This window comes from Salvelinus alpinus, chromosome 6 (genome assembly GCF_045679555.1).
Source record: "Salvelinus alpinus chromosome 6, SLU_Salpinus.1, whole genome shotgun sequence".
Classification (NCBI taxonomy): Eukaryota; Metazoa; Chordata; class Actinopteri; order Salmoniformes; family Salmonidae; genus Salvelinus; species Salvelinus alpinus.
The window spans coordinates 10,888,813-10,903,182 of record NC_092091.1 but is presented as its reverse complement, the minus strand read 5'-3'; the positions used below and the strand labels follow the sequence as shown (position 1 = coordinate 10,903,182).

Here is a 14,370-nt window from a genome sequence, read left to right as displayed (position 1 = left end):
AGTTGATACTGGATGTAATTGAACCCCAGTTGATACTGGATGTAATTGAACCCCAGTTGATACTGGATGTAATTGAACCTCAGTTGATACTGGATGTAATTGAACTCCAGTTGATACTGGATGTAATTGAACCCCAGTTGATACTGGATGTAATTGAACTCCCGTTGATACTGGATGTAATTGAACCCCAGTTGATACTGGATGTAATTGAACTCCAGTTGATACTGGATGTAATTGAACCCCAGTTGATACTGGATGTAATTGAACCCCAGTTGATACTGGATGTAATTGAACCCCAGTTGATACTGGATGTAATTGAACCCCAGTTGATACTGGATGTAATTGAACCCCAGTTGATACTGGATGTAATTGAACCCCAGTTGATACTGGATGTAATTGAACCCCAGTTGATACTGGATGTAATTGAACCCCAGTTGATACTGGATGTAATTGAACCCCAGTTGATACTGGATGTAATTGAACCCCAGTTGATACTGGATGTAATTGAACCCCAGTTGATACTGGATGTAATTGAACCCCAGTTGATACTGGATGTAATTGAACCCCAGTTGATACTGGATGTAATTGAACCCCAGTTGATACTGGATGTAATTGAACTCCAGTTGATACTGGATGTAATTGAACCCCAGTTGATACTGGATGTAATTGAACTCCAGTTGATACTGGATGTAATTGAACCCCAGTTGATACTGGATGTAATTGAACCCCAGTTGATACTGGATGTAATTGGAATGAATACAAGTTGGTCCAGACAGCTAATATGTTTTTTATAGTATGGAGAAAAAACATTGGTCATTTAGTTAAGGAACAGAGTTTACCTCAAAATAACTGTCAGAATCACGATGAGATTACAATAATAGGGCATTATAATGGGGGTCATATGCTTATGACAAGACTTACAATATAACTGCATCATAACGCGTTGTACATACCTTGAAGTCTATTACTGAAACAGACACACTGATTATTAAGGAGAAACAGGCTTAGTACAAGCTGAACATTTCTAAGCCATGTTCCTGGGGGGGGGGGGGGGGGTCATACATGCTTATAACACGTCTTACAATGCATTATAACTGCATCATAACACATTATACCTGGATTTAAAGTAACGTATTACCAGAACAGACACACTGATTAAAGAGCAAGCAAAACAATTCTCATTCATGTTCCAGTCAACTTCCTCGTTTCCAACCCCACAATAGAGAGAGAGCCTTTGTCAGATTGGATTCGAGTGAAGATTCTCAGGAGTTCAGAGAGAAACCTGCGTCAGATGTCATTCAACAGGGCATTTAGCCGCAGGAGAAGCCTGTCTCTGATCCTATTCAACAGGGCATTTAGCCGCAGGAGAAGCCTGTCTCTGATCCTATTCAACAGGGCCTTTAACAGCAGGAGAAGCCTGTCTCTGATCCTATTCAACAGGGCATTTAGCAGCAGGAGAAGCCTGTCTCTGATCCTATTCAACAGGGCCTTTAGCAGCAGGAGAAGCCTGTCTCTGATCCTATTCAACAGGGCCTTTAGCAGCAGGAGAAGCCTGTCTCTGATCCTAATCGACAGGGCGTTTAGCAGCAGGAGAAGCCTGTCTCTGATCCTATTCAACAGGGCATTTAGCAGCAGGAGAAGCCTGTCTCTGATCCTATTCGACAGGGCATTTAGCCGCAGGAGAAGCCTGTCTCTGATCCTATTCGACAGGGCATTTAGCCGCAGGAGAAGCCTGTCTCTGATCCTATTCAACAGGGCTTTTAGCCGCAGGAGAAGCCTGTCTCTGATCCTATTCAACGGGTGGATACTCTGTCTGAGTCTGGGATAGGAGATGAATATCATTTCCTTTCCTCCACCCCCTTAGCCTCAATAAGAAGAGGATGACTGTACTTAGGTTATGTTGTATTTTTTCCAGCCTCTGTTTTGCTTCACAGAGAGAGAGAGAGAGAGAGAGAGAGAGAGAGAGAGAGAGAGAGAGAGAGAGAGAGAGAGAGAGAGAGAGAGAGAGAGAGAGAGAGAGAGAGAGAGAGAGAGAGAGAGAGAGAGAGAGAGAGAGAGAGAGAGAGAGAGAGAGAGAGAGAGAGAGAGAAATGTTCCCCGTTGCAGACGACTACGGTCTATTCTCAGAAATGCTGAGTCACTGATATTAATTCTGTCAAAGGCCTCAATGCTCCTTGCTCAAATTGGTATTTTGTGTTTGGACTGACAAAACCCTTCTCAAAGACGTGACAATTGCATCGATCATTATGACAGACAACTTGACATGTTTTGACATGTCTAAAATGTAATTTCCTGGACTGGTGGAAGGTGAGATAAGATAGTGGGTATCTGTCTTTCAATACTTAACTCATAGAAGAAGGTGTGTGTGTGTGTGTGTGTGTGTGTGTGTGTGTGTGTGTGTGTGTGTGTGTGTGTGTGTGTGTGTGTGTGTGTGTGTGATCACTCAATAGTCGTAGGAAAACTGTGTTCAGGAGAGCTCTCATACCACCCTGCATCCCACTGCTGGCTTGCTTCTGACGCTAAGCAGGGTTGGTCCTGGTCAGTCCCTAGATGAGAGACCACATGCTGCTGGAAGTGGTGTTGGAGGGCCAGCAGGAGGCACTCTTTCCTCTGCTCTAAAAAATATCAAAATTCCCCAGGGCAGTGATTGGGGACATTGCCCAGTGTAGGGTGCCGTCTTTCGGATGGGATGTTAAACAGGTGTCCTGACTCTCTGAGGTCATTAAAGATCCCATGGCACTTATTGTAAGAGTAGGGGTGTTAACCCTGGTGTCCTGGCTAAATTCCCAAGCTGTCCCTCATAATGACCACCTAATCATCCCCAGCTTACAATTGGCTCATTCCTCCTCTCCCCTGTAACTATTCACCAGGTTGTTGCTGTAATTGAGAATGTGTTCTCAGTCAACTTAACTGGTAAAATAAAAAAACACCCACTGAATGACACTGCAGCTCAACAACTGATTGGCTCAAACTTCCCACAGAACCAATAAGCATCATTGAAGAGGTCCAGAGAAGTAGTTGATTAAAAACTCATTACAGTAACTCCTTTGCTTATAATTTATGTCATACAAACTTATCAGACACCAATTCACCCAACTAGAAAATTATACTACTAAGTTAGTAATGATCAACTAATTAATACAATGCATTCGGGAAGTATTCAGACCCCTTCCTCTTTTCCACATTGTTACATAACAGCCTTATTCTAAAATGGATTAAATAAAACATGTTCCTCATCAATCTACACACAAAACACAATAATGACAAAGCGAAAACAGGTTATTAGAATTATTAGCAAATTTATTAAAAATAAAAAACGGATTCCTTATTTGCATAAGTATTCAGACCCTTTGCTATGAGACTCGAAAATTTTGCTCAGGTGCATCCTGTTTCCATTGATCATCCTTGAGATGTTTCTACAACTTGATTGGAGTCCACCTGTTGTATATTCTATTGATTGGACATGATTTGGAAAGGCACACACCTGTCTATATAAAGTCCCACAGTTGACAGTGCAAGTCAGAGCAGAAACCAAGCCATGAGGTCAAAGGAATTGTCAGTAGAGCTCTGAGACAGGATTGTATCGAGGCACAGATCCGGGGAAGGGTACCAAAACATTTCTGCAGCATTGAAGTTCCCCAAGAACACAGTGGCCTCCATAATTCTTAAATGGAATAAGTTTGGAACCACCAAGACTCTTCCTAGAGCTGGCCGCCCAGACAAACTGAGCAATTGGGGGAAAAGGGCCTTGATCAGGGAGTTGATCAAAAACCCGATGGTCACTCTGACAGAGCTCCAGAGTTCTTCTGTGGAGATGGGAGAACCTTCCAGAAGGACAACTATCTCCGCAGCACTCCACCAATCAGACCTTTATGGTAGAGTGCCACTCTTCAGTAAAAGGCACATGACAGGTACATGAGAGCCGCTTGGAGTTAGCCAAAGGGCACCTAAAGGACTCTCAGACCATGAGAAACAAGACCTGGCACCATCCCTACGGGGAAGCGTGGTGGTGTTTTTCAGCGGCAGGGACTGGGAGACTAGTCAGGATCGAGGGAAAGATGAACGGAGCAAAGTACAGAAAGATCCTTGATGAAAACCTGCTCCAGAGCGCTCAGGACCTCAGACTGGGGTGAAGATTCACCTTCCAACAGGACAACGACCCTAAGCATACAGCCAAGACAACACAGGAGTGGCTTCGGGACAAGTCTCTGAATGTCTTTTTAAATTTTTAATGTATTTATTTAGCCTTTATTTAGTTAGGCAAGTCAGTTAAGAACAAATTCTTATTTACAATGACGGCCTACCAGAAGGCAAAAGGCCTCCTGCGGGGACGGGGGCTGGGATTAAAATGTTTAAATAAAATAAAAATATAGGACAAAACACACATCACAACAAGAGAGACACCACAACACTACATAAAGAGAGATCTAAGACGACAACATAGCATGGCAGCAACACATGAAAACACAGCATGGTAGCAACACAACATGACAACAACATGATAGCAACACAACATGGCAACAACATGATAGCAACACAACATGACAACAACATGATAGCAACACATGGCAACAACATGATAGCAACACAACATGACAACAACATGATAGCAACACATGGCAACAACATGATAGCAACACATGGCAATAACATGATAGCAACACAACATGACAACACCATGATAGCAACACAACATGGCAACAGCACAACATGCTAGCCGGCACAAAACATGGTGTCCATGATTGAGTCTTTGAATGAAGAAATGGAGACAAAACGGTCCAGTTTGATAGTTTTTTGCAGCTCGTTTCAGTCGTTAGCTGCAGCGAACTGAAAAGAGGAGCGACCCAGGGATGTTTGTGCTTTGGGGAACGGGTGTTGTATGTGGAGGATGAGGGTTGCAGTAGGTATCTCAGATAGGGGGGAGTGAGGCCTAAGTTACCTTCCTTGAGTGACCCAGACAAACCACAGACTTGAACCCGTTTGAACATCTCTGGAGAGACCTGAAAATAGCTGTGCAGCGACGCTCACCATCCAACCTGACAAAGCTTGAGAGGATCTGCAGAGAAGAATGGGAGAAACTCCCCTAATACAGGTGTGCCAAGCTTGTAGCGTCGTACCCAAAAAGACACCAGGCTGTAATCGCTGCCAAGGTGCTTCAGTAAAGTACTGAGTAAGGGTTTGAATAATTATTTAAATGTGATATTTCAGTTTTATATTTTGTATAAATTTGCAAAAAATTCAAAAAAAAATGTTTTTGCTTTGTCATTATGGGGTGTTGTGTGTAGAGTGATGAGGAAAACAAATTTGTTAATCCATTTTAGAATAAGGCTGTAACGTAACTAAATGTGGATAAAGTCAAGGGGTCTGAATACTTTCCGAATGCACTGTACATGCTTAGTAATACTTCAAACATGTTCCGCATCCATCCACATTCCCCAAGTGTTACCAAATGAATAATGCAGGACAAGTTCTGCACAACACCCCTGTAAATCTGTGTGGAGGGCGCACAGTGCCATACAAAAGGTGGTTGAGAAATCCTGTGAGGACGAAGGGTAGAGAATACAAAATGGGGACTCTATGTTCGCATCGTGTCCGAGGAGCGGAGAAAGCTGGGGGAGCCCACATTCTCAATTACACTGACAAGGGGTAATTTTCCATGCTGCTGTCTGCCTCCCGTCTGCCTCTCTGCCTCTAGTTTTGGCTAAGCTAGTGTGTGAGCTAGGCTATATATCTTCTCCTGACACTTAGTTTTTTGTGGAATATGCCTGTAACCTATATCATAAGCTCATACAGAACATGTTTCAGACGTTTGATTAGTAGGTTATTCCCTATATCTCCTTGTGCCTGTTTTTTAACATGACATTTGCTGTTCCCTGAACTAAGTCTATGTTCAGTGGTGTAGTGGAGGGTTTACGCCGTATCAATTAATAGGGTTGATGAAACAGATCGGAATGTTTCGCCTTAAGATATCGGAATGTTTCGCCTTAACAGATCGGAATGTTTCGCCTTAACAGATCGGAATGTTTCGCTTAACAGATCGGAATGTTTCGCTCAACAGATTGGAATGTTTTGCCTTAACAGATCGGAATGTTTCGCCTTAACAGATCGGAATGTTTCGCTTAACAGATCGGAATGTTTCGCTTAACAGATCGGAATGTTTCGCTTAACAGATCAGAATGTTTCGCCTTAACAGATCAGAATGTTTCGCCTTAACAGATCGGAATGTTTTGCTTAACAGATCGGAATGTTTCGCCTTAACAGATCAGAATGTTTCGCCTTAACAGATCAGAATGTTTCGCCTTAACAGATCAGAATGTTTCGCTCAACAGATTGGAATGTTTCGCCTTAACAGATCAGAATGTTTCGCCTTAACAGATCAGTTCTAAAATGCACATTTGCACATGCGATCAGTTTCATGGACAGAGGTGGAAGTATCTGTTAGAAAGAGGGGGGGAGGGGGGGGTCTGAAGATGCAACAACTATCATGGGTTGCTAATATGACTGAGATAATGCCTTTGGCTGTTAGACAATGAAAGTAAGTTGACAGAAAACCAATAGAACAGGAGAACGCATAATGAGGAAGTCTGTATAAAAAATGATTGCCTCCACGTTTCCATGGTGGGATTTTGGCTATAGGCTACTTTGAAGCAAGGTAAGACATGCCTCATACCTCATAATATGAAGTAAAACATCCAGGTTTCAAACAATTAAGGAACAGGAAAAATATAGCGATGATAATGATAGACCTAACTGTTTTCTGGTAGATGGAAAGGCTTTCCCAAAATCCTTCTCTATTAAACGTTAACTAGCTACAAAGTAGCCCATGTCTACCTGCCAGAATGAAATCATGTCGTGCCATTAATCCGCCACCATCACCTCATGTTTCAACATGATAATGCACGGCCCCATGTAGCAAGGATCTGTACACAATTCCTGGAAGCTGAAAATGTCCCAGCTCTTCCATGGCCTGCATATTCACCAGACATGTTATCCATTTAGGATGCTCTGGATTGATGTGTGTTCCAGTTCCCGACAAATTTCCAGAAAGTTAGAGCAGTCAATGAAGAGGAGTGAGATAACATTCAACAGACCACAATCAACAGCCTGATAAACTCTATGTGAAGGAGATGTGTCACGCTGCATGAGGCAAATGGTGGTCACACCAGATACTGACTGGTTTTCTGATCCACACTCCTACCTTTTTTTTAAGGTACACTACATGACCAAACATTGATGCGAGGGACTTGCTTCCATTCAGCCTCAAGAGCATTAGTGAAGTCGGGCACTGATGTTGGGCGATTAGGCCCGGCTCGCAGTTGCCATTCCAATTCATCCCAAAGGCGTTCAATGGGGTTGAGGTCAGGGCTCTGTGCAGCCCAGTCAAGTTCTTCCATACCGATTTCAACAAACACTTTCTGTATGGACCTCGCTTTGTGCACAGGGGTATTGTCATGCTGAAACAGGAAAGGACCTTCCCCAAACTGTTGCCACAAAGTTGGAAGCACAGAATCGTCTAGAATGTCATTGTATGCTGGAGAGTTAAGATGTCCCTTCACTGGAACTAAGGGGACTAGCCTGAACCATGAAAAACAACCCCAGACCATATTTCCTCCTCCAACAAACTTTAGAGTTGGCACTTTGCATTGGGCCAGGTAGTGTTTCCCTGGCATCCGCCAAACCCAGATTCGTTCATCGGACTGCCAGAAGGTGAAGTGTGATTCATCACTCCAGAGACCATGTAAACCCCGAGCATATTTCAAACCATGTAAACACCTAGCATATTTCACACCATGTAAACACCTAGCATATTTTACACCATGTAAACACCTAGCATATTTCACACCATGTAAACACCTAGCATATTTCACACCATGTAAACCCCTAGCATATTTCACACCATGTAAACACCTAGCATATTTCACACAATGTAAACACCTAGCATATTTCACACCATGTAAACCCCTAGCATATATCACACCATGTAAACACCTAGCACATTTCATTCACACCATGTAAACACCTAGCATATTTCACACCATGTAAACCCCTAGCATATATCACACCATGTAAACACCTAGTACATTTCATTCACACCATGTAACCACCTAGCATATTTCACACCATGTAAACATCTAGCACATTTCACACCATGTAAACCCCTAGCATATTTCACACCATGTAAACACCTAGCATATTTCACACCATGTAAACACCTAGCATATTTCACACCATGTAAACACCTAGCATATTTCACACCATGTAAACACCTAGCATATTTCACACCATGTAAACCCCTAGCATATTTCACACCATGTAAACCCCTAGCATATTTCATTCACACCATGTAAACACCTAGCATATTTCATTCACACCATGTAAACCCCTAGCATATTTCACACCATGTAAACCCCTAGCATATTTCACACCATGTAATCACCTAGCATATTTCACACCATGTAAACACCTAGCATATTTCACACCATGTAAACACCTAGCATATTTCATTCACACCATGTAAACACCTAGCATATTTTACACCATGTAAACACCTAGCATATTTCACACCATGTAAACACCTAGCATATTTTACACCATGTAAACACCTAGCATATTTCACACCGTGTAAACACCTAGCATATTTCACACAATGTAAACACCTAGCATATTTCACACAATGTAAACACCTAGCATATTTCACACCATGTAAACCCCTAGCATATATCACACCATGTAAACACCTAGCACATTTCATTCACACCATGTAAACACCTAGCATATTTCACACCATGTAAACCCCTAGCATATATCACACCATGTAAACACCTAGTACATTTCATTCACACCATGTAAACACCTAGCATATTTCACACCATGTAAACATCTAGCACATTTCACACCATGTAAACCCCTAGCATATTTCACACCATGTAAACACCTAGCACATTTCACACCATGTAAACACCTAGCATATTTGACACCATGTAAACACCTAGCATTTTTCACACCATGTAAACACCTAGCATATTTCATTCACACCATGTAAACCCCTAGCATATATCACACCATGTAAACACCTAGCACATTTCATTCACACCATGTAAACACCTAGCATATTTCACACCATGTAAACCCCTAGCATATATCCGACCATGTAAACATCTAGCATATTTCACACCATGTAAACACCTAGCATATTTCACACCATGTAAACCCCTAGCATATTTCACACCATGTAATCACCTAGCATATTTCACACCATGTAAACACCTAGCATATTTCACACCATGTAAACACCTAGCATATTTCATTCACACCATGTAAACACCTAGCATATTTTACACCATGTAAACACCTAGCATATTTCACACCATGTAAACACCTAGCATATTTCACACCATGTAAACCCCTAGCATATTTCACACCATGTAAACACCTAGCACATTTCATTCACACCAAGTAAACACCTAGCACATTTCACACCATGTAAACACCTAGCATATTTCACACCATGTAAACACCTAGCACATTTCACACCATGTAAACACCTAGCATATTTCATTCACACCATGTAAACCCCTAGCATATTTCACACCATGTAAACACCTAGCATATTTCACACCATGTAAACACCTAGCACATTTCACACCATGTAAACACCTAGCACATTTCACACCATGTAAACACCTAGCATATTTCACACCATGTAAACACCTAGCACATTTCACACCATGTAAACACCTAGCATATTTCATTCACACCATGTAAACACCTAGCACATTTCATTCACACCATGTAAACCCCTAGCATATTTCACACCATGTAAACCCCTAGCATATTTCACACCATGTAAACACCTAGCACATTTCACACCATGTAAACACCTAGCACATTTCACACCATGTAAACACCTAGCATATTTCACACCATGTAAACACCTAGCACATTTCACACCATGTAAACACCTAGCATATTTCATTCACACCGTGTAAACCCCTAGCATATTTCATTCACACCATGTAAACCCCTAGCATATTTCACACCATGTAAACACCTAGCATATTTCATTCACACCATGTAAACACCTAGCACATTTCACACCATGTAAACACCTAGTATATTTCACACCATGTAAACACCTAGCATATTTCATTCACACCATGTAAACCCCTAGCATATTTCACACCATGTAAACACCTAGCATATTTCATTCACACCATGTAAACACCTAGCACATTTCATTCACACCGTGTAAACACCTAGCATATTTAATTCACACCATGTAAACCCCTAGCATATTTCACACCATGTAAACACCTAGCATATTTCACACCATGTAAACACCTAGCATATTTCATCCACACCATGTAAACACCTAGCACATTTCACACCATGTAAACCCCTAGCATATTTCAAACCATGTAAACACCTAGCATATTTCACACCATGTAAACACCTAGCATATTTCATTCACACCATGTAAACACCTAGTACATTTCACACCATGTAAACCCCTAGCATATTTCACACCATGTAAACACCTAGCACATTTCACACCATGTAAACCCCTAGCATATTTCACACCATGTAAACACCTAGCATATTTCACACCATGTAAACACCTAGCATATTTCATTCACACCATGTAAACACCTAGCACATTTCACACCATGTAAACCCCTAGCATATTTCACACCATGTAAACCCCTAGCATATTTCACACCATGTAAACCCCTAGCATATTTCACACCATGTAAACACCTAGCACATTTCACACCATGTAAACACCTAGCACATTTCACACCATGTAAACCCCTAGCATATTTCATTCACACCATGTAAACCCCTAGCATATTTCACACCATGTAAACACCTAGCATATTTCACACCATGCAAACACCTAGCACATTTCATTCACACCATGTAAACACCTAGCATATTTCATTCACACCAAGTAAACACCTAGCATATTTCACACCATGTAAACACCTAGCACATTTCACACCATGTAAACACCTAGCATATTTCACACCATGTAAACACCTAGCATATTTCACACCATGTAAACCCCTAGCATATTTCACACCATGTAAACACCTAGCATATTTCACACCATGTAAACCCCTAGCATATTTCACACCATGTAAACACCTAGCATATTTCACACCATGTAAACACCTAGCATATTTCATTCACACCATGTAAACACCTAGCACATTTCACACCATGTAAACCCCTAGCATATTTCACACCATGTAAACACCTAGCATATTTCACACCATGTAAACACCTAGCATATTTCATTCACACCATGTAAACACCTAGCATATTTCACACCATGTAAACACCTAGCACATTTCACACCATGTAAACACCTAGCATATTTCACACCATGTAAACACCTAGCATATTTCACACCATGTAAACCCCTAGCATATTTCACACCATGTAAACACCTAGCATATTTCACACCATGTAAACCCCTAGCATATTTCACACCATGTAAACACCTAGCATATTTCACACCATGTAAACACCTAGCATATTTCATTCACACCATGTAAACACCTAGCACATTTCACACCATGTAAACCCCTAGCATATTTCACACCATGTAAACACCTAGCATATTTCACACCATGTAAACACCTAGCATATTTCATTCACACCATGTAAACACCTAGCATATTTCACACCATGTAAACACCTAGCATATTTCATTCACACCATGTAAACACCTAGCACATTTCACACCATGTAAACCCCTAGCATATTTCACACCATGTAAACCCCTAGCATATTTCACACCATGTAAACACCTAGCATATTTCACACCATGTAAACCCCTAGCATATTTCACACCATGTAAACACCTAGCATATTTCACACCATGTAAACACCTAGCACATTTCATTCACACCATGTAAACACCTGGCATATTTCATTCACACCATGTAAACACCTAGCATATTTCACACCATGTAAACACCTAGCATATTTCATTCACACCATGTAAACACCTAGCATATTTCATTCACACCATGTAAACACCTGGCATATTTCATTCACACCATGTAAACACCTAGCATATTCTACACCATGAATGTGTTCCAAATGGCATCCTATTGGACCCTGCTCAAAAGTAGTGCACTATAACGGGAATATGGTGCCATTTAGAACGTAGGCCGTGTGTCAGAAATCACTGGACCAACACCCTCCATTTGTACCCAACTATCTATCATCCAACATGCCCGTTTAGCTCATATTGAAGATTTTTACCATGCTGTACGTGCAACAATTGGCATAGCCCTGGGCTACCTTGATACAGAAAGAACATGACAGCTATGGTTTTGAACAAGACAACAACATTACTGTATTTAACTGAACATCATTTTGAATGCTTTAGTGCAACGGATGACTCATTATTAATGAGGGCAACGTCCCAGGAGTTTGGCACAGTGCATTCGTAACAAGCACAAGCAGTTAGTCTACGGATTTTTCCCCCTTCGTGGTCAATTTAGGCTTTCATATTGTTGTTGTTTTTGTATCACACCATTGCTGAGAATGTGTGCAACTGTTTTCTTCCTGTAGCAGGCCCTCTCATGGCAGGCTACATGTGAGTTATTACAGTCTGGTCTCATAGACTAGACGTAATATAGTAAATGTAAATCGGGGATTCTCAAATTAGTATGATGTGTTACGTTGGTATGGTTACATAAGACAGAAGTTTACTTTGGTATGGTTACATGAGACAGAAGTTTACTTAAAGCAAAAACAAAAGGAGGGTGATTGGTCGGGCGTATAACGCGAACATCTAGCAACCCTAAGGTTGCATGTTTGAATCTCATCACGGACAGCTTCAGCATTTTAGATAATTAGCAACTTTGCAACTACTTAGCATGTTAGCTAATCTTTCCCCTAACCCTAACCTTAACCCTTTCAGCTAACCCTTCCCCCTAACCCTCACCTTTAATCCTAACCCTAACCTTAACCCTAACCCCTAGCTAACGTTAGCCAGCTAGGAATTCGTAACATATTGTACGAATTGCAAATAGTAACAGGTCATATGAAATGTATGATGGACATCCACAAAATAATACATACCATACGAAATGTAACATGTCATATTATATGGTGTGTCTCGGATTTATGTACAGAATAACACGAAATGCTCTGAGACCATGTTGGTTAGGATCATAGGCACAGTTTTGGAATGACATGGCTACATATTATGTTGGAGGTTTTATAAAACAACCATACATTTTCTGGGAATCCATGAGACTTGCCTGTTTGTGTCCCTATTTGAAAAACGAATAAATGTCTATATTTTTTCATCAAAGAATTACAGAATACCTTGTAATTATCAAACGAATGTGAAACGAGTAGGCAAGGCTCCACAACGTTTTCGTTCCACTAAAAAGTGGCGTAGTAGGCTATTCGTTTGTGCAAAACTGCTGATTCAATATGCCTGATGCGTCATTTTTTTTCATTAGGAAACCGGCCACACATTCTTCATATCTTTCAATTGCATCTTATACATTTCAATCCGTTCTATGCTATCTTTTTTTATATAGGTATATATTGGAGGTTATGCATGCTGGAATTACAGAATTCGTGTGTAAAAGTGAGACTCGTTGAAGTAGCCTACTCACCCCGCTCTAAGTGATCTCTGGCGCGTTGCAGCTGGTGGTCTGTCGCTATCTCTCCGATCACTATGAGCATGTAGTAGTTCCCTTGGCTGAAAGGGGGTCCTCGGCACCGCTTCTCTCCAAGGTCCTGAATTCGCTTCTCGGACCCCAGCCGCGAGCTGCTCTCTTCCTCCAGCACTGCCGTGAGCGGACCTCGAGCCGGGATCTCCATGGCAACACCCCAGCGAGCAGACGCCGGGGACGGTTCTATCTCCATGACAACTTCCACAAGCGCGGAGTGTGCGGCGGAAAGGTAGGAGGAGGGCTAGCAGGGCTATTAGAACGTTCACTTTTGAAGCTATTTACTTCCATGTGATTGGTCGAAAGGCCCATGTAGCAGGATGATGTCACATATTGAGTTATCGGGCAAGTCCAATGGTTAGGACCTTGATTTTGGAAACAGTGAGCCCCCCCCAAAAATATGATTATGTTGAATTCTCAAAGGTAAATTGTAAATACCAAAATACCAATGGGCTGACTCCTGCAGCATCTAAAAGTTTATTTTCAGTAGCTTACAGCCTATTCTGAGAACACACACACACACACACACACACACACACACACACACACACACACACACACACACACACACACACACACACACACAGATCAAATAACATTTGAGCAGTTTGTCAAAGTGTGTTTGTGTTAGCCTCTGCCCAAATTGGCAGATTAAGGTGTCAGT

At 41.5% G+C, this 14,370-nt stretch overlaps 1 protein-coding gene across 1 annotated transcript in view; it reads right to left on the bottom strand.

The window, feature by feature from the left end:
• LOC139578129 (microtubule-associated protein 1B-like) overlaps positions 1-13,927 on the bottom strand; it is a 92,197-nt gene extending 78,270 nt beyond the window's left edge. Inside the window, exon 1 of the mRNA XM_071405373.1 lies at positions 13,650-13,927. Coding sequence (XP_071261474.1) covers positions 13,650-13,902 — 253 coding nt within the window. The 5' untranslated portion in view covers positions 13,903-13,927. The remainder of the gene's footprint in view (positions 1-13,649) is intronic.
• Positions 13,928-14,370: the final 443 nt, after the last annotated feature.